Source organism: Giraffa tippelskirchi, chromosome 10 (genome assembly GCF_054371585.1).
Source record: "Giraffa tippelskirchi isolate mGirTip1 chromosome 10, T2T-mGirTip1v1.2.pri, whole genome shotgun sequence".
Lineage (NCBI taxonomy): Eukaryota > Metazoa > Chordata > Mammalia > Artiodactyla > Giraffidae > Giraffa > Giraffa tippelskirchi.
Window position 1 is genome coordinate 21,213,347 of NC_137284.1, and position 20,642 is coordinate 21,233,988.

General features: G+C 36.5%; 2 protein-coding genes across 3 annotated transcripts in view; both read left to right on the forward strand.

The window, feature by feature from the left end:
* The window catches only part of LOC145523899 (olfactory receptor 8D2-like), a 147,202-nt gene that overhangs the window by 48,627 nt on the left and 77,933 nt on the right, over positions 1–20,642 (forward strand). The gene's annotated exons all lie outside the window — the stretch shown is intronic.
* LOC145523135 (olfactory receptor 8B3-like) lies at positions 17,246–18,175 on the forward strand. The gene has a single exon (XM_081532908.1). The coding sequence runs from the start codon at positions 17,246–17,248 to the stop codon at positions 18,173–18,175; it is 930 nt and encodes a 309-aa protein (XP_081389034.1).

Here is a 20,642-nt window from a genome sequence, read left to right on the forward strand (position 1 = left end):
AAGAATTGTGAATCACTATATTGTACACCTGTAACTCATATAATATTGTACATCAACTATACTTCAATAAAATAAGTTAAAAGAGAATTTTTGATCAGTAATTGATATTTCATTCATAAAACCTGATAGAAAAATGACATTCTACAAACAAGCACACATTAACGTTAGGATTTTGATGATTTTATTTGGAAATGTTATCTAGTAGCTAAAATCATCATAATTCATCTTTAAATATAAGAATGTTTCCAGTTTTTAGATAATATATGTTAATATGATAAAGGCTGAAAATACCTATTTTTCTTTTTTTATCATCAAACATAACAGACATACTAGATGTTCACTGAACATTCACTTATGGTTTAATAAATAACTAAACATTCAATTTAATATCTACCAAGGTCATAAAACATTTCCAACATAGTTGATTCAGTGCTTATAGCTATGTTTTCCCCCATGTGTATTTGTCATCAAAAATCTAGCTAAATGTTATGAGATAGGTAAGTTTTAAAAGAACTTATTTAGTCAAATTAGTATGAGTGAATTTGGTGCAGTCATTGATTTTGCTGATTGTCTTTTTACTTGGAGTCTGTATAAATAGACCTATTTATAATTAAAAAGTGTGATGACATATAGCTTTGTGAGTTCTTGCTAGTTTTCTTAATTAAATACTTGGTAGACATACTTTAAGAGTACACAGAATCATGTAAATATTGTATACAAAGTATTTTGTAAATAAATTATTTAGATAAGATTAGATAGTTATATAGGTCTTTCATTCTGAATTTTCTCTTGCCAGTTCAATTTACCTCCCTTGATTCCTGTGCCTGAAATCTTACATCAGGCCATTCAAAATATAGTATTAACTCCTTTTGGTTTGTCCAAGACTCTTTTATTATAATTTTCTAACTACAAACATCTTTTCATGCTGTAATTTATTTTTTAAATGCATTTTTATTGAAATATAGTTGATTTACAATATTATTTTCAGGTGTACAGCATAGTGTTTCAGTGTTTTTGCAGATTATACTCCATTAAAATTATTAAAAGATAATTGTATAATTCCCTGTGTTATAAAATAACTCCTTGTTGCTTATCTGCTTTATACATAGTAATTTTTATTTCTTAATCCTGTACCCCCATCTTGCCCCTCTCCCTGCTGGTCACCTGTAGATTTTTTCCTTTGTTTGTGAGCCTCTTTCTGTTTTGATGTATACATTTGTTTGTTTTATATTTTAGATTCCCATATAACTGGTATCTTATACTGTGTTTCTATATGAGATATTTCACTAATCATAAAATTCTCTAGATCCCTCCAAGTACTTGATGCTTTCTTTATTTTTTTCAAAATTTTATTTTGTATCGGCGTATAGCTGGTTAACAGTGTTGTGGTAGTTTCAGGTGAATGGCCAAGGGACTCAGTCATATATATACATGTTCCCATTCTCCCCCAAATCCCTCTCCCATCCTGGTGGCACATAACATTGAGCAGAGTTCCATGTGCTATACAGTAGAAAACAAGATTATTTATAAATGAGTCAAAGACCTTAACAAATATCTAACCAAAAAGATATACAGTTGACAAATAAGCATGTGAAAAGATGCTCAACATCATATGGCATCAAGAAAATGCAAATGAAAGCAACAATGAAATAGAACCACACAGATATAGAGAACAAATTCATGGTTGCCAGGGGAAGGGAGTGGTGGTTGGTGAAGGATAGATTGGAAGTTTGGTATTAGCATGTGCAATCTATTATATAGGAAATGGATAGACAAGTTCCTATTGTATAGCTCAGGGAACTACAATTGCTATCCTATAATAAACTATAATGGAAAAGAATAGGGAAAACAATATATATAGAGAGATACGTATAACTGAATCACTTTGCTATTCAACAGAAATTAACAGAGCATTATAAATCAACCATGATTTAATAAAATGAGATACTTTTTAATAAATGAGATACTACTACACCATATTAGAATGGCTGAAATCTGGAATATAAACAACATGAAGTCCTGGAGAGACTGTGGAACTACAGGAACTCTCATTCATGGGTGATGGGAATTCTGAATGGTACAGCCACTTTGAAAGTCAGTTTGGCAATTTCTTACAAAACTAATCCTACTCTTACAATGAGATCCAGCAATTACACTTCTTGGAATTTACCCAGATGAGTTGAAAACTTACATCCACATAAAAACCTGCACATGGATCTTTATAGCAGATTTATTCATAATCACTTAAACATAGAAGCTAATAAAATACCCCTCAGAAGGTGAGTGGGTAAATAAACAGTGGCACATACAGACAGTTATATTATACAGCACTATAAAGAAATGAGCCATCAAGCTATGAAAAGACTGGAGGAAAATTAATGCATATTACTAAATGAAAGAAGTCAATCTGAAAAGGCTACATACTATATGACTCCAACTACATACCATTTTGAAAAAGGCAAAACTATTGAGGCAGTAAAAAGATCATTAGTTGCCAGGGGAGAGAAGGATCCATAGGCAGAGCACAGATTAATTCTTAGACAATGAAACTACTCTGTATGATACTATAATGGTGGATATATGTCATTATAAATTTGTTCAAACCCATATAATATACATCAAAAGAGAACCTAAAGTACGTGATAAGTTTTAATGGTAATGATCTAGAAGAATTGATGCTTTTGAATTGTGGTAATGGAGAAGACTCTTGAGAGTCCCTTGGACAGCAAGGAGATCAAACCAGTTGATCCTAAAGGAAATCAATCCGGAATATTCATTGGAAGGACGTGCTGAAGCTGAAGCTCCAATACTTTGCTACTCAATGTGAAGAACCCACTCATTGGAAAAGACCCTAATGCTGGAAAAGATTGAGGGCAGGAGAAGAAGTGAGTGACAGAGGATGAGATGGTTGGATGGCATAACTGATTCAATGGACATGAGTTTAAACAAACTCCGTGAGATAGTGAAGTACAGGGAAGCCTGGTGTGTTTCAGTCCATGGGGTTGCAAAGAGTCAGACATGCCCTTAGTGACTGAATAACAGCAAAAATATATAGATACATATACATGTATTTGTATATATGTACACACATATATATATATTTAATGACTAAGTATCATCCATGATATTTTTAAAGCTGAGCTATATAATATATGTATATATTATATGTATATATTATATGTATAATATATAACTCAGCCAATAATAATAATGAAATCCCACTATTTGCAATAATGTGGTTGGTCCTAGAGAATATTTTTTAGTGAAATTAGGCAGACAGAGAATTACCAATATTGTGTTACCACTTATATATGGAATATAAAAAATAGAAAGGAAAAAGTTAATATAATAGGACAGAAACAACCTCACAGATACTGAGATCAAAGTAGTGGTTATCAGTGGGGAGAGGGAAGAGGTGAGAGTAAAGGAAGGAGGGGATTAAGAGATACAGATCAGTATGTGTAAAATAAAGATATATGGATGGAGAATACAGTCAGTATTTTAATATAGCTTTAAATGCAGTATAATCTATAAAAAATTGAATCACTATATTGTGCATCTGAAACTTACAACATACTGTAAATCAACTACACACTTCAATAAAAAAAAGTTCTGTCTTTGACTTCTTATAACTTGATTGTAAAGTGTCTTTTTCTGTTGATTTCTTTGGGATCCTTTTTGTTTCCTGGTTCTGGATAGCCATTTCCTTGCACAGGTGCAGGGATTTTTCAGCCAGTGTTTCTTCAAGAAATATTTTGCTTCATTTCTCACATTCTTCTTCTGAATCTCTGTAATGCGTATATGGTTCAGGTGACATTTTTCATAAATCCCTTAGACTTTACCCAGTATTTTTAATTCTTTTTTCTTCATTTACTGAATTATTTCAAATGTCTTTTTCCCCCAATTTTACAATCCTTTCCTCAGTTTGTTTAGTCTGCTGTTTTGAATTTTTACTGAATTATCCCATTCAATTATTGTGTTCTTTGGCGTCACGATTTCTGCTTGGTATTCATAAAGCTAAAGTTCTCACTTTGTTCATTCATGTATTGTTCTGTGACTACAATGAGCATCTTTATGGCAGTTAAATGAAATCTCTGTCATGTAAATCATGTATCCATTTCATTAGGGCCACTTTTTAGGCTCTTTTGGAAAGGCTTTTTTTTTTTTTTGAATGTAATTGGACTTTCCTTCATTTTACCTTGACTTTCTGCATTTGTGTCTGTATATAGACAAAATAGCAACTTATTTTAGTCCTCATGAACTGGCTTTGTACTGGAGAAGACCCACATCATTAAGCCTGGATAGAAAAAGCAAACCTCTTTAACCTTGTAAAAGTACAATCCACTTTGTTCTTAGTAGCTCTCAGGTATTTGGATCATGTTAGGATCCCATCAGGCTCCTAAAACAAAGGAGACTAATTCCTCAAGCAGTCCCTAGATAAATCGGGTCATTGAATGCACAGTGCACATTTTCCTTAATCAAGGAGAAGCTGTAGGAAAAGTATTTTCTACAGCTAGCTGTGTTAAGCCAAGGGGAGGTGAATTCTAGCCCAGACTGCTATCTCAGTTCTTTCTCTCACCTCAGGCAGCTAAATTATGCCATACCCTATGTCCCCTCAGCTTTCTGGCACAGGCTATACTGAAGCCAGTCTTCAGAATAGCCCCTAGAAAAGTTGGGGCTTTGTATGTGTTGAACATCTCTTTGTCTCCCCAGGAAGAATCTGGAAACTGGGGGAAGTTTGTCCCAGTCACGTGTTTCTGGACCACCATAGGTAGATGGCAAGAGTTTATTTTGAAATTTCTTAACAAATTCAGTGTAAGTGGTATCATGCTCAAACTGTGTGCAGGATCCTTTTAACTAAGTTTTGGATTTCTTACGAAGGGAATTTGTACAGAAATTGTTTTTGATTCCATGTGGTCATACAGAGGAGGAGATTCTAGGGCTTGGTCTTCTGCATGTTGCTAATGGGAAATGGTTGTTAATTTTGGGATGTCCTTGGAGGGTTAACAATCCCTGCAATGAAGGAAAAACTTGAATGAAATATTGATTGGATAAGGAACAAAAGACATATTGTGGTCTAGGTTTAAATACAATCCCCTTAGTTACCTATTACACCCAGAAACTGTTCCCTGGGGAAGAGACTGAGGAAGCGGCTGCCCTTTTTATATCTGAGTACATTATACCATTACACTCACAATATATCTTTCGTGATTTACTATGTGGCAAGAATGATATTAATAGAGGCTGTTTACTGCTTTCTGCTCCTTGATAGAGTGAAAAGTCATACTCAAAATGATGATCTATAATTCTGAATATACTTTCCAGGAAATATCAGAGATTAATTGCAGGTGGCATTTTCTTAGAATCAAAGAAACCAAAACCTATGAATCTGAAATTGACCTTCCTGGATCAGGGGTATAGCAATAATAAGAAGAAAGAATTTGGATTTTCTGGCTTATGGAGGGTGAGTTTCTGAATTCCATTTATATTCGTGTTTTCCTTGTTTGAGATGGAGACCAAGGATCTTATATATGACGGTTGCTTTGACTCCTACTCCATCAGGTCTAATCTGCATTAGAGAAAACCATCAGGCTCTGAGGGTTGCTGCCTTCAATTTTGGGCTTCCCAGGTGGCACTAGTGGTGAAGAACCTGCCTGCCAATGCAGGAGACCGAGAGATACAGGTTCAATCCCTGGGTCGGGAAGATCCCCTGAAGGAGGGGATCCCACTCCAGTATTCTTGCCTGGAGAATCCCCATGGACAGAGGAACCTAGTGGCCTATGGTCCACAAGGTTCAATTTACTTGTGAGAGGTGGGTCCAAGTGCATGAAGAAGAAATGGTGAGATGAGAGAAGGAAAATTCTGTCCTGGTTCAAACTTCTTTTTCTTTTACCCCCCCCCCCCAACAGTTATGTTTGCATATGGCAGCTGTTCCCTTCACTTTGTAAGTTAAACTTTGGTGATTTTTTGCTGCTTAGTTTATAACGCCTTAAAAGGGAAAACTCTTGTCTCGCATCTCCATGGTAACGGTAAAGAAATTCTATGGGTCAAGTTTTGGATAGTTTTAGTCATTCCCTGTGCATACATCACTATGTGAGAAGATTTGCTGTGAGATAAGCTGTTTTTCCTCTATGTAAACCTTTTCTCCTGTGCTCACAGATTTACTTAAAGAAGAATGGCTCCAGGGAATGGCTCTTCCCGTGAATCAGTTCATTTTGTTGGGATTAACAGACCAACCAGATCTCCAGCTCCCACTCTTCTTCCTCTTTCTAGTAATGTATATGGGCACTATGATGGGAAATTTGGGTTTGTTAATCCTTATTGGGCTGAGTTCACACCTACATATGCCCATGTACTTTTTCCTCTTTAACTTGTCCTTCATAGATCTGTGTTATTCTTCTGTGTTTACACCCAAAATGCTGATTAACTTCATGTCAAAGAAGAATATTATTTCTTACATGGGGTGCATAACCCAGCTCTATTTTCTCAGTTTTTTTTGTCATTTCTGAATGCTATGTGCTGACATCAATGGCCTATGATCGCTATGTGGCCATCTCTCACCCACTTTTATATAATGTTGCCGTGACCCCTAAAGTGTGTTCCAGCCTTGTGCTTGGTTCCTACTTCATGGCATTTGCCGGTGCCATGGATCTCACTGGATGCATGCTGAGACTGACCATCTGTGAGGCAAACACCATCAACCATTATACGTGTGATATCATGCCTCTGCTCAAGCTCTCCTGCATGAGCACCTGTGTCAATGAGCTGGTAGATTCCATTATAGCAGGGTTCAGTGTCACTGTGCCCAGTATCACCATCTTTGTCTCTTATGTTTTCATCCTCTCCAACATCCTTCAGATCATCTCCAAAGAGGGCAGATTCAAAGCCTTTGGCACCTGCAGTTCCCACGTCATTGCTGTTTCTTTCTTCTTTGGATCAATTTCATTTGTGTGTCTCAAACCATCTTCTGCTGTGTCTATGGCTGTAGGAAAAAACTCTTCTGTTTTCTACACCAATACGGTTCCTTTGATGAACCCCTTAATCTACAGTTTGAGGAACAAAGATGTTAAACTTGCTCTAAGAACAACCCTGTGCCTAGATGGTTTTGATCAGAGTATGCTTCTGTGCAGTTATTGATATGACAAGGAGATTCTGTGTTGATTAAAAATTAATTAAATATTTTTAGTTGCAGCCTCATTATCCTGTTTTTTTTAAATAACATGATTAAGAAAATTTGTGCCTTTTCTTAATAATTTACTTCCAATTTTTCTATCTGGAACTTCTTTTTTCTAGCTATTTATACAATATCGTATCCCATTTTTCGTATTTAGTAATAACATTAGATTAGAAATGTTATCTGTGTTTTTTTGTGATTTCAAACTTTTAGGTTTTATTGGAAAAAGAAAATGGTCTTCAAGTGATCAAATTTGAGATACCTCTGATATAATGAGCAACAAATGAAGAAAATCACCTAGATAACACTAGAGTGACACTGTTTCACTGGAGTTGTGCTTATCTACCACTTACTTTTAGAAGCATGCGTCATGATCTCTGATTTCTACTCCCATGTATCCATTCTATGACTGTGAAGAGATGTTTCCTTTAAATGCCAGAGACTGAAGTTTCTAAAACAGCTCTGACTATAATTCATTTTACGTCTGTAGATATTTTAAATCTAGCTTTTGGCAAGTATTTTCTTTTTACCTTTGTGCAGTGAAACCAGTGCATTCACATAATATAAATATATTTATTTCATTGATAGTAAAATGAAGTTCAGAATGGTTAACGATTTAAAGTCACAACTTTAAAGAAAAAATTTAGACTAAACTGTTAGCCTTCTAATTTCAAGTCTACTAATTTGTAAACTGCTCATATCAAATTCATTCTGTTCTATTCGTTTCAGTAAGACTGTACTTAGAGAAAATATTTTTAACTTGTAGCTTGACTATTATTTATTACAGAATTTCTCTCATGCCATGTGTTACCTTTTTTGTTGATGCTTGCTTGCTTAGCAAAGAATTTCTGTGGTTTCTTTGGTTGGGAAAGGAAGGCCTTTTGGGCTCGTATATTGGCGAGATGATTGACTCAAATTGGGAGGTTATTTTTCCTGCAAAATTAAGAAAACTGAATTTGGGATGTTTGAAAGTGTCTGTTATTAAACGAAGAGGAGCTAGGTGAGAAAGGAGCCCAGAATCATGTCATTAGGACAAACCTCAGCAAGGCACATGGTCAACAAAATAAGAGACTGTGTGTGAGAAGTGTTCATGAGGCTTAGGAAACATTTAATTCTGAAACTGTATCCTTTCTGTCCAGGACTGTAAATGTCTTTCAATTTTGGTAAAACTATAAAGTACATGACTGTAAATTAGTACTGCTTTGGGAAAATGAAGGTGAAAACACTGTGGTCACATTTGGAACCAGGTAGAAAGAAGGCAGCAGCTACAAGTAATAAAATAGTTAAGAATAATTTGAATTCAAGTTAGAATGATTAAATTTAGAGAGCAAAATGATGGATAATTAAAGCCCCTACCTGTTACTCTCCTCTTCTTTCTGGAAGGTCCTAGAAACACTCAGAGCTCATAGAGTTTCAGGCTTCCCTGATGGCTCAAAGTGTAAAGAATCTGCCTGCCAATGCAAGAGACTAGGGTTCAGTCCCTGGGTTGAGAAGGTCCTCTTGAGAAGGGAATGACTATCTACCCAATTATCACAGGGTTTCTCTGGATAAGACACCAGTTTAAGTTATGTGATACTTAACAAAGTTAAGCCAACAGAGCTTAAGACCCTGGGAACAACTAAATCACTCTTGATTTTGTGTACTTCCGTAAATATTTTAAGTTACTAAACCCCAAAGTGCAACTAGCAGTATAATGACATCTTGAAAGAAATATTTTGTGAATACACAAATTTTGGCCTTGGCTTTACTGAAAAGTATGCTGAAATATCATTTCTTAGCTAAATATTCTACCTTAAAATTCCTCAGTACAATGTGTCAAAGGATAATATAAATATTTTCTGCATGGCTGGCAGGCATGCACATGTCCAGGAGAAGCTTCCACAAAGCTTATGGTAGCCAAAATGAACAACTAGGGCTTTTCTCCTCAAATATCCCATGTCTGTCCCCTAATTACTAATTGTTGCTTCTGAATCAGACATGCAGACACAGGGGGAGCAGCCACTGTTGGTACACCTCCCCACTGTGGCTATAATACCCTCCTGATACAGCTGAAGTTACTTCCAGGGGATTTAAAGGCCAGGACCCTTTATCCTTCTCATTTTTATTTTCCTTTTTTTTTGTCTTGTGGGAGTCAGACACAAAGACCAAGGCTTTTAAAAAGCAAGAAGCACATCCAGAGGTAATTAGACAGTCCCCGTGCTTGTACACCATGCTTGTACATAATGCAGACTCAGAAAGACCAGGGAAGAACTTAAATTTTTACCTAAGCCTGATCTTCTATACAGAGGTAGCCTATAACAATTGAAACTACAAAAAATAAGAAAAGAGATCAAAAAGGCATAGTGGCAGGATGCTAAGCTCACTCTCTTCAGGAACACATCAAAGTACAACTACATAGGGAGCAACTCTTGCTGATTTAACCTGGGCACTAGCAGAACAGCTGTTGTACAACCAAGGCTGTAGTGAATGATCCACATGGAATCTGAAGGAAGGGGAGGGAAGTCATCAGGCCAGACCACATACCCCTAGCCTGGGACAGAGAAGAGGAAGGGGATATCACAGGCTAGGGAATCCTCCCTGAGAAGGAAAGATTTCAGTCCAGATTTTAGGCACACCAGCCCTGGGGTTTAACAACAGGAAGATGAGCCAGCTGCCTTATCTCGTTTGACAACCATTGTAGGTTTCCCTGAGTTTGTAAGAAACTGAGACCCTGCTCTTGAAGGGCATGTGCCAGAACTGCTCACTTCCAGTCACAGCATGGAGACAGCAAGTTGAAAACTGCCTGGGACTCTGGGCAGCTGGTAGGGACCACTCCACCACTCCCACCAAGCCTTAACTGAGCTTCTGCTCCAGTCCCTCTTGTTCCTGTGGCTGCTGCCCACTAAGGGGGAGGCCACCATTGCTAAAGAAAGTGTGCACTCTTGGATGAAACAGAGGTGACTTGAACACTGGTCCTGCAACTGAGCCATTATCAACTCATATGTCTCTGAACACACTCCAGGAGGAGTGAAGTTAGCTCCAAGAAAGAGAACACTATCTATAGAGTGTATATAGTGTACTTAGGAGGGAGCAGGCCAGTTCAGTGGTATGGCACCAACCCTCCAGTCCTGCCCAGATTCTCACTGAGACATACACACTGGGAAAAAAGAGAAACCAGCCCAGAAGCGCAGCCCCAAACTCTCAGGCCTTGGTCCTGTCCCAGAATAAATCAGAGACTGCCATTACAGCAAGAGAAACCCACTTTCTCAAGGCTCTTGTTCCAGCACTTCAGGCTGCACCCTGCCCCTGATAAGGTGGTGAAAGCCTCTGAGAATTGAAGCTCTTGCTCACCCCTGGCTCTGGCTCTAACCCCACCAACTCCAGCCCTACATCCCACTGATGCAGTGGCTGCTGTCTCACCCCAGGGGAAGTCACACCCTCTTTTCAAGTACCTATGGAACTTTCTCCAGGATATATCACATACTAGGTCACAGGACACATCTTAAGAAATTTAAGAGGATAAAAATTTTTATCAAACATCTATTTCGAGCACTCCAGTATGAGACTACAGGAAGAAAAATGGGAAACCACAAACACATGCAGACTAAACAACCTGCTACTAAAAAACCTAATGGGTCAAAGAAGAAGTCAAATAAGAAATCAGAAAATACTTTGAGACAAATGCAAATAAAAACGCAACTTTTTTTTTTTTTTTTTGCGGATCTTTTGGATATACCAAAATTAGCTCTAAGGGTTAAGTTTATAGCTATACAGGTGTGTCTCAAAATGAAGAAGAATCTCAGACAAACAACCTAATCTACCATCTGAAGAAATTAGGAAAAAAGAGCAAATAAAGAGAAATTAGGAAAAAAGAGCAAATTTATTTAGAGAGACTAAATAAATTAGAGATTAAAACTATATAAAAAGCAATGAAAGAGCTGTTGTTTTAAAAGATAAAAAATTTCATAAACCTTTACCCAGGCTCATCAAGAAAAAAAGAGAAAGGACCCAAATAAAATGAAAAAATGAAATAGAAATAACAACCAACAGCAGAGATACCAAAAATCATTTAGGTATATATACAAAAAGCAGTTATATGCTAGCAATTTGGCAACCTAGAAGAAATGGACAAAATTTTGAAGCATAGAAACTCCAGAAACTGAGTCAGGAAGAAAGAGGCAATCTGAACCAACTGATCACTAATTTTGAATTTGTAATTTAAAAAAAAAAATCCCAGCAAAGAAAAAATGTTTAGGATTGGACAGATTCACATAGGAATTCTACCAAGCATATAAAGAGCTAATACCTAACTTCTCAAACTGTTCCAAAATATTGAAGAACAGGGAACACTCCCGGATTCATTCAATAAGGCCAGCATCTCTTAATTCCAAAACCACAGGAAGACACCACAAAAAAAGAATATTACCAGCCAATATTTCTGAGTAATATAGATGTAAAAAATATTCAACAAAGTATTCTTAAACTAAATTTAAGTGATGGATCATAAATCATGACCAAGTGTGATTAGTTCCAGGACTTCAAGGATGATTCAATATCCAGAAATCAGTTAATGGGATGTACTACATTAAGAAAAGAAAGAATAAAAATCAAATGATATCTACATAGATGCAAAAAATGTTGAAGAAATTTAATATCCAATCATGATAAAATTTCTTATTAATGTTTTATAGAGAAACTATAACTTAATAAAGGCCATGTATGACAAACCCACAGATACCATCATACTCAACAATGAAAAGCTGAAAGACTTTCCTTTAAAGTCAGGAACAAGACATGAATGGCTGCTCTCACTGCTTCTATTTTACATAGTATTGGAGGTTCTAGCCACAGCAATCATACAATAAAAAGAAATAAAATCATCCAAATTGGAAGGGAAGAAGTAACAATGTACCTGTTTGCAGATGACATAATACTATATAATAAAAAACCTAGTGTCTCCACCAAAAAAACTATTAGAACTAATAAAGGAATTCAGTAAAGTTGAAGGATACAAGATTGATATACTGAAATTTGTTATTTTTCTGTACAGTAATAATGAACTATCAGGAAGAAACAGCAAGAATGCAATCCTATTTAACAATGCATCAAAAAGAATAAGATATTTAAGAATAAACTTACTTAGTCAAAGAGGTAAAAAACCTATACTCTGAAAATTTTAAAACATTGATGGAGAAAATTTAAAGTGACACAATTAAATGGAAAGATATTCTGTGTTTATGAATTGGAAAACTCAGTATTGTTAAAAGTCTGTAGCAATCTACAGTTTTAATGCAATTCCTAAGAAAATAATCATGGCATTTCCAACAAAAGTAGAACTCATAATCCTAAAATTTATATGGAATCACAGGAGACCCCAATTAACCAAAGCAGTATTGAGAAAAAAATAACAAAGTTGGATGTATCACATGCCCAGACTTCAGATTATACTACAAAGCTACAGCAATCAAAACAGCATGGTCCAGGCACAAAAAACAAACACATAGATAAGTGGAACAGAATAGATAATTCAGAAATAAACCCACATCTCTTTGACCGTTTAACCTATGACAAAAGAGATAAAAATATACAGTGAAGATAAGACAGTCTTTTCAGTAAGTTGTTCTGGGAAAAGTGGACAGCTGCATATAAAACAATGAGATATGAACATTTCCTCACACTACATACAAAGATAAACTCAGAATTATTAAAGACCTAAGTGTAAGATCTAAAACTGTAAAACTCCTAGATAACACAGGGAAATCTCTTTCTGCATAAACCTTGTTTTTAAAATCGGTCTCCTAAGGCAAAAGAAATGAAAGCAAAAATGAATGAATGGAATCTAAATAAAGTTAAAAGCTTTTTCACCATAAAGATAATCAACAAAATTAAAAAGCAATCTACTGAATAGGAGATAAATTTGAAAATGATATAACCAAAAGAAGTTAATATCCAGAATATATAAACAGCTCGTACAACTCAGTATCAAAAAAACCCAAACAATCCAATAAAAAAATGGACAAAAGAACTGAATAGACAGTTTTCCAAAGAAGATACATAGTAACAACAGATACACGAGAAGATGCTCAACCATCATTAGTTATTAGAGAAATGCAACTCAGAACAATGAGATATTACTTCATACTTGTTAGAATGACAGTCATCAAAAAACCCCCACGAATATCAAATGTTGTGAGAATGTGGAGAAAAAGAAACCCCCCTGTACACTGCTGGAGGGAATATAAAGGTGAAACCACTATGGAAAAAAGTACAGAAGTTCCTCAGTAAAGTAAAAATGAAACTACCATATGACCCAACAATTGGATATATATCTGAAAAAAGTGAAAAGAGTAGTCAGAAAAGATTAATGCCACCCAGTGTTCATAGCAAAATTATTTTCAGTAGCAAAGATTAAATAGATTAAAAATATATAATATACATATTTAATGTTCAGTCATATGTTCAGTATATTGCATGTGTATGTGCAAAGTTGCTTCAGTCATGTCTGACTCTTTGCAACCCTATGAACTGTAGCCTGCTTGGCTCCAGTTCATGGGATTCTCCAGGCAAGAATATTGGAGTGGGTTGCCATGCCCTGCTCCAAGGGATCTTCCCAATCTAGGGATTGAACCCACGTCTCTTATGTCTCCTGCATTGAAAGGCGGGTCCTTTACCACTAGCACCACCTGGGAATCCCAGGTACAATATATTACCCAGCCATTAAAAAGAATGGAATTCTGCCATTTGCAAATATTTGATTGGTCCTAGAGAATATTGTATTTAGTGAAATAAGACAAAGAAAGATTAATACTGTATGTTATGACTTAAATGTGGAATATAAAAAATAAAAGAAAAAATGAATAAACAGAAACAATCTCACTGACAGAGCCCAAAGTATTGATACTGGTGGGGAGAGGAAAGCAGTGAGTGTCAATGGAGGAGCAGGTGATTAAAGAGATACAGACCAGTATGTATAAAATGAATAAAAAACCAGGATATATTATACAAGTGAAGAATGTAGCCAATGTTTTATAGCAGCTTCAAATGGAGTATAATCTATAAAAATATTGAATCATTATGTTTGTATACCTGAAATTAATATAATGTTGTAAATCAACTATATTTCAGGAAAAAGTTCTGTCTGACTTCTGGTAACTTGATTATAATGTGTCTTGCTGTGGATTTCTTTGGAATTATTGTATTTGATATCCTTATTGTTTCCTGGTTCTGGATGTCCATTTCCTTTGACGGATTTTGGGGCTTTTCAGTCAGTTTTTCTTTGAGAAATATTTTAGATCATTTCTCATATTTTTGTTCTAGGATCTCTGTAGTGCCTATATAGTCCATGTGATACTTCTCAAAAATTCCTTAGACTTTTGGCAATATTTTTTGTTTTTTTTCTTCTTGCTCCATTTACTAAATTATTTCAAATGTCCCCCCCCTTTTTTTTTCAAACTCTACAATCCTTTCCTTTATTTAATCTGCTGCTTTGACCATCTAGTGAATTTTTCAGTGAATTATTGTGTTTTTTGGTTCATTATTTCTGTGTGTTACTCTTTAAAGCTGAAATTCTCACTTTGTTCACGTATTGTTCTGTGACTAGGTGGTGGTTTAGTCACTAAGTCATGTCTGATTCTTGTGACCTGATGGACTGTAGCCCGCCAGGCTCCTCTGTCCATGGGATTCTCCAGGCCAGAACAGTGGAGTGGGTTGCCATTTCCTTCTCCAGAGGATCTTCCCGACTCAGGTATCGAACCTGGATCTCCAGGATTACAGGAGACTAGAGTGAGCATCTTTATGACAATTAAATGAACTCTTTGTCAGGTAAATCATATATCTTAATTTAATTAGGGCCACTTTGTAGTGTCACTTTCTTGTAAACGCGGAGGGTGGTTAATTGAACTTCCCTTCGGTTTTCCTTGACTTTCTGTGTTCGTCATGTGCACATAGGCAAACTAGCAGCATATTTTACTCTTTGTGAGCTGGCCTTGTGCTGGAGAAGACCTACATTAATAAGCCTGTCTAGAAAAAGTGGGCCTCTCAATCTGGTGATAGTACAATCCACTTGCTTTGTTTTTAGAACCTCCTAGGTATCTGGCGGAGAAGGCAATGGCACCCTACTCCAGTACTCTTGCCTGGAAAATCCCACGGACGGAGGAGCCTGGTAGGCTACAGTCCATGGGGTCGCTAAGAGTCGGACACGACTGAAGCGACTTAGCAGCAGCAGCAGCAGCAGGTATCTGGAGAATGTCAGGGTCCCATCAGGCTCCTAAAACAAAGGAGACTAGAATCTATTCCTCAGGCAGCCTCCAGCTGAGCAAAGTGTACCTTTTCCTTCACCAAGGAGAAGCTGTAGGAAAAATGTTTTCTACTGCTAGCTGTGTTAAGCCAGAGGGAGGCTTTATAGTGAATTCTAGACCAAACTGTTATCTCTCTTCTCTCTCACCTCAGGTAGCTAAAGTCTGTCATATCCCATGTCCCTTCAGTTTTCTGACACAGGCTATACAGAAGTCAATTTTGTGGATGGCCCCTAGGAAAGCTGGGGCTTTGGATGTATTGTGCACCTCTTTCTCTTCCTAGGGAGAATCTGGGAACTGGTGATTTTGTCCCAGTCACATGGTTCTGAACCACCATAGCTATATGGCAAGATGCATCTTGAATTTTTTTGATAGATTCAACATGACTGGTATCATACTTGAACTGTGTGCAGGATCCTCTTAACCAAGTTTTGAATTTCTTACAAAGGGAATCTGTACATAAATTGCTTTTGAGTGCATATGTTCATGCAGAGAAGGAGATTCTAGCGTTTCCTGTTCTGCCATCTTTTTGATGGGGATTGGGAGTTAATTTTGGCTCTTCCTTGGATGATGAAAATCTCTACAGTGAGGGGAAAATGTGAGTAAAAGATTGAGTCTATAAGGAACTAAAAGACAGATTTTAAATACAATCCCTTTAGTTCCTATTACATGTGGAAACTGTTCCCTGGAGAAGAGACTGAACAAGCTGCTGCCATCTATAACTGAGTGCTTTATACCATTACACTCATTAAATCTTTTATGGCTTACTGTGTGGCTAAAATGACAATAGTAGAGGCTGTTTATTGCTTTTTGCAGTTTGAGAGGACTCAAAGTCATAATCAAGATTATGATCTGTAGTTCAGGAAAGCTTTTGAGGGCATATCAGAAATTAATTACAGGTGACATTTTGTTAGAATCACAGAAATCAAAGCCTCAGAACCTGAAATTACCCTTCAAGGACCAAGGGGATTAAAAAAAATAAGAAGAAACCCTGGGGATATTCTGGCGTAAAAGAGGGTGAGTTTCTAAATTCCATTTATATTCATGTTTCCTTTGTTGGAGATGGAGAATGAGGACCTATGATATGACAGTTCATTTCCTGTTTTTGCTGTCCTGAGATTCAGCTGAATCTTGCAGGGAAATCTGTTTGAAGAGAGAGCAGGGAGTGTTAGAATTACTAAAGGACACAGGTGATGCAGTTTCTCAGTAAGTTCCCTCTCCATGGATGGAACATTCATTCTTCTAGATTTATAAGTTTTACTTTGTGACATGGTGAATTAACTTAACCTCTCTTAGACTGTGGTCCCCTCCGCCCACCACCGCCTTTTTTTTTTTTAATGTAGAGATAATCTTCTTGGTTCCTACCCTGTAAAGTCTTATCTGCATTGCAGGTGAGCACTAGGCTTTGGGGATTACTGCCTCTAAATTTACTGGTGAGGGGAAGGTCAAGTGAATGAAGAAATTGTGAGAAGAGGCAATAAAAATTCTGTTCTCATTCAAAATTCTTTTTCATAATCCTTCGGTTTTTTCCAATACTTATCTTTGCATATGCAGTTCCCTTCACTCCATAGGCTAAATTTTAATGCTTTTTGCTATTTAGTTTAAAAAGGGTTTATAAGGGAAAGTTCCTGAAACTCATTTCCATGATAATGATAAGGAAGTTCCATGAGTTCAGGATAGGCTACTCATAGTCATCCCAGCACATACACTTTATCTTATATAGGAAATGTTATGCAAAACCGTGTTTTTCCTCTATGTGACTCTTTTCTCCTATTCTCTCAGATTCCCTTAGGGAAGAATGGCTCTGGGGAATGGCTCTTTCAAAACTCAGTTTATTTTGATGGGATTAACAGACCAACCAGATCTCCAGCTCCCCCTCTTCTTCCTGTTTCTAGTAATGTATGTGGTCACTGTGATGGGAAATTTGAGCTTGATCATCCTTATTGGGCTAAGTTCACACCTACACACCCCTATGTATTTTTTCCTCTTTAACTTGTCCTTCGTAGATCTCTGTTATTCTTCTGTGTTTACACCCAAAATGCTGATTAACATCACATCAAAGAAGAAGATTATTTCTTACATGGGGTGCATGACTCAGCTTTACTTTTTCAGTTTTTTTGGTATTTCTGAATGTTACGTGCTTACATCAATGGCCTATGATCGCTATTCGGCCATCTGTAATCCATTATTTTATAACATTGCCATGTCCCCTAAAGTGTGTTCCAGCCTTATGTTTGGTTCCTACTTGATGGCAGTTTTGGATGCCACGACCCTTATTACATGCATGCTGAGACTGACCTTCTGTGATGCAAACACCATCAACCATTATTTGTGTGACATCCACCCTCTGCTCCAGCTCTCATGCACAAGTACCCACATCATTGAACTGGAAGTGTTCATTGTGGGAGGCATCAACATCATTGTGCCCAGTCTCACCATCTTTGTCTCTTATGGTCTCATCCTCACCAACATCTTCCACATCAAGTCCACACAGGGCAGGTCCAAAGCCTTCAGAACTTGCAGTTCCCACATCATTGCTGTTTCTCTGTTCTTTGGATCAAGTGCATTTATGTATCTCAAACCATCTTCTGTGTCTTTGGATGATGGGAAAATATCCTCTGTCTTTTATACCAATGTGGTTCCCATGATGAATCCTTTAATTTACAGCTTGAGGAACAATGATGTTAAGTTTGCTCTGAGAAAAACCTTGAGGATGGGGAAGTTTTGATCAGAAATAATGTCTGTGCATATAGTTACAGGACAAGGAGAATCTGTGTGATTAATTGCTTTTAGTTTCAGCCTTATTCCTATATATTTTTTCTCTTAACATGATTAAGAAAATTTGAGAGTTTTCTCCATACTACATTTCCAGTTTTTTAGTCTGGGATTTCTTTTTCCCTATTTGCATACTATCTTTTTTCACATTTTTTTTTTCTTTTACTGTTTAGTAATAACTTTAAAAGAGATATGTAGTATCTCTGTTATTTTTTATTGTCATTTCCAACTTTTAATTTTTACTAGAAAAATAAAATGGTCTCCAAGTGATCAAATTTGAGATACCTCTGATATAATAAGAGATCAGTGATCAAAGTGAACTAGACAGCACTATTGTAACGTTATTCTATTGGAGTTGTGCTTATCTTCCTCTTGCTGTCAGAAGCATAAATTAGATACTGTTTCACTCCTGTCTTTCCATTTTCTAACTGAGAAGACTGTGTCTGCTTTAAATGCCAGAGGTTGAAGTTTCTATAAAGGCTTAGATTATAATTCAGTTTGCATCTCTAAATATTTGCATCTAGCTTTTGGCAAGTGTTATCTTTTTACTTTTTACTGTGAAACTATTACATGTCTGATCATATAAATATATTTATTTCATAATGGTAAAATGAAGTTCAGATGGTTAATGATTTAAATTCACAGCTTCATAAAAAAATCTAGACTTAACAGTTAGCCTTCTAATTTCAAGTCTATGACTTTTGTACTTACATTCACTTTGCTCTATTCTATTTGTTTCATTAAGACTATACTATGAGAAACTATTTTTAATTTGAAGATTTACTGTTATTTTTTCAAGGGGGATATATGAATTTCCTTCATGCTATGTGTTGCTTTTGTTGTTTTTTAGTTTAGGCAAAGTGTTTCATGGTTTTCTTTGAGTGGGAAAGGAATGCCTTTTGGACTAGTATATTGTCGAGATGATTGATTCAAATAGGGAGTTACTTATTCTGAAAAATTAAGAGAACTGAATTTGGAGTGTTTGAAAGTTATTTTTTTTTTTTAATTAAAAGGAAAGGACATGGTTGAAAAAGGTATCCAGAATCATGTCATTAAGACATACTTAAGCAATGCACAGCCAACAAATAAGAGGTTGTTTGTGGAAGTGGTCATGAGATTTAGGAAACAAATTTTATTCTGAAATTCTGTCCTTCTCCACAGAACTGTATGTGTATTTCACGGTCAATAAATCTTTGATAAAGTTGTAATGTGCATGACTGTAAAGTAGTAGTGCATTGGGAAATGATGGTGAAAATGCTATGGTCACATTTGGAACAAGGGAGAAAGAGGGTAGCTAGATGTGATAAAATAACTAAGGGCATTTGAAACTCAAGTTAGGAAGAAGAAATTTAGAGAGTAAATCGATGGGTAATGAAAGATCCTACCTTTTTATAGGACCCTAGAAATATTGTGATGGTCATGGTGTTTCATTGGCTAGGACACAAATTTAAGTTATTTGATTTTTGTCAGTTAAACCAACAGAGCTGGAGAACCTGGAACAACTAAATAATTTTTGTTCTTGTGGACCTTCATTTCTATTAATATTTCCTTGTATGTGCTTAGTCGCTCAGTCATGTCTGACTCTTTGTAACTTCATGGACTATAGCCCACCAGAATCCTCTCTCCATGGGATTCTCCAGGCAAGAATACCGGAGTGGGTTGTGACTCCCTTCTGCAGAGGATCTTCCCGACCCAGGGATCAAACCTGCATTGTAGGTGAATTCTTTACTGTCTCAGCCACCAGGGAAGCCCCTAGTACTTCCATACAGATTTTAAATTACTAAACCTCCAAGTGCAGCTGACAGTATAATGACATCTTGAAGGAAATATTTTGTGAATATACAAATTTTTGCGCTGTCTTTACTGGAAAAGATGTTACTTTTTTTTACTTTTTCTAGAGGCAAAAATGCTACCTTAAAAATCCTCAGTGTGATGTGTCAAGGAATAATTTAAATATTTTCTCCATGATGTCAGGCATGCAAATGTCCAGGAGAAGCTTCCATAGAGCTTATGGAACCTAAGTTGGGAAAGTAGGACCTTTCCCCTCTGATATCCAGTGTCTGTACTCTGATTACTAATTGTTGCTTCTGAATCAGATGTGCAGACACAGGGGGAGCAGCTGCTGTTGGTGCACCTCTCCACCGTGGCTACAAGCTGCTCCTAATCCAGCTGAAGTGACTTCCAGGGAATTTAAAGGGCAGTACACTTTTGCCCTGTCATCATTATTTTCTCTTTTTGGTCTTTCATGAGCCAGACATTAAAGATAGGACTTTTAAAAAGCAAGAAGCCTATATAGAGATAATGAGATAGTCCCCGTGCGTGTACTTGGAATGACACATGCTCAAAGACCAGAAAAGAATTTAAATTTTCTCCTGAGCCTGATCCTCTGCACGGAGATTGCCTATAACAATCTAAACTAC

Coding starts and splice junctions, on each gene's coding strand:
- LOC145523135 (XM_081532908.1), top strand. CDS start 17,246: ATGGCTCTGGGGAATGGCTCTTTCAAAACTCAGTTTATTTTGATGGGA.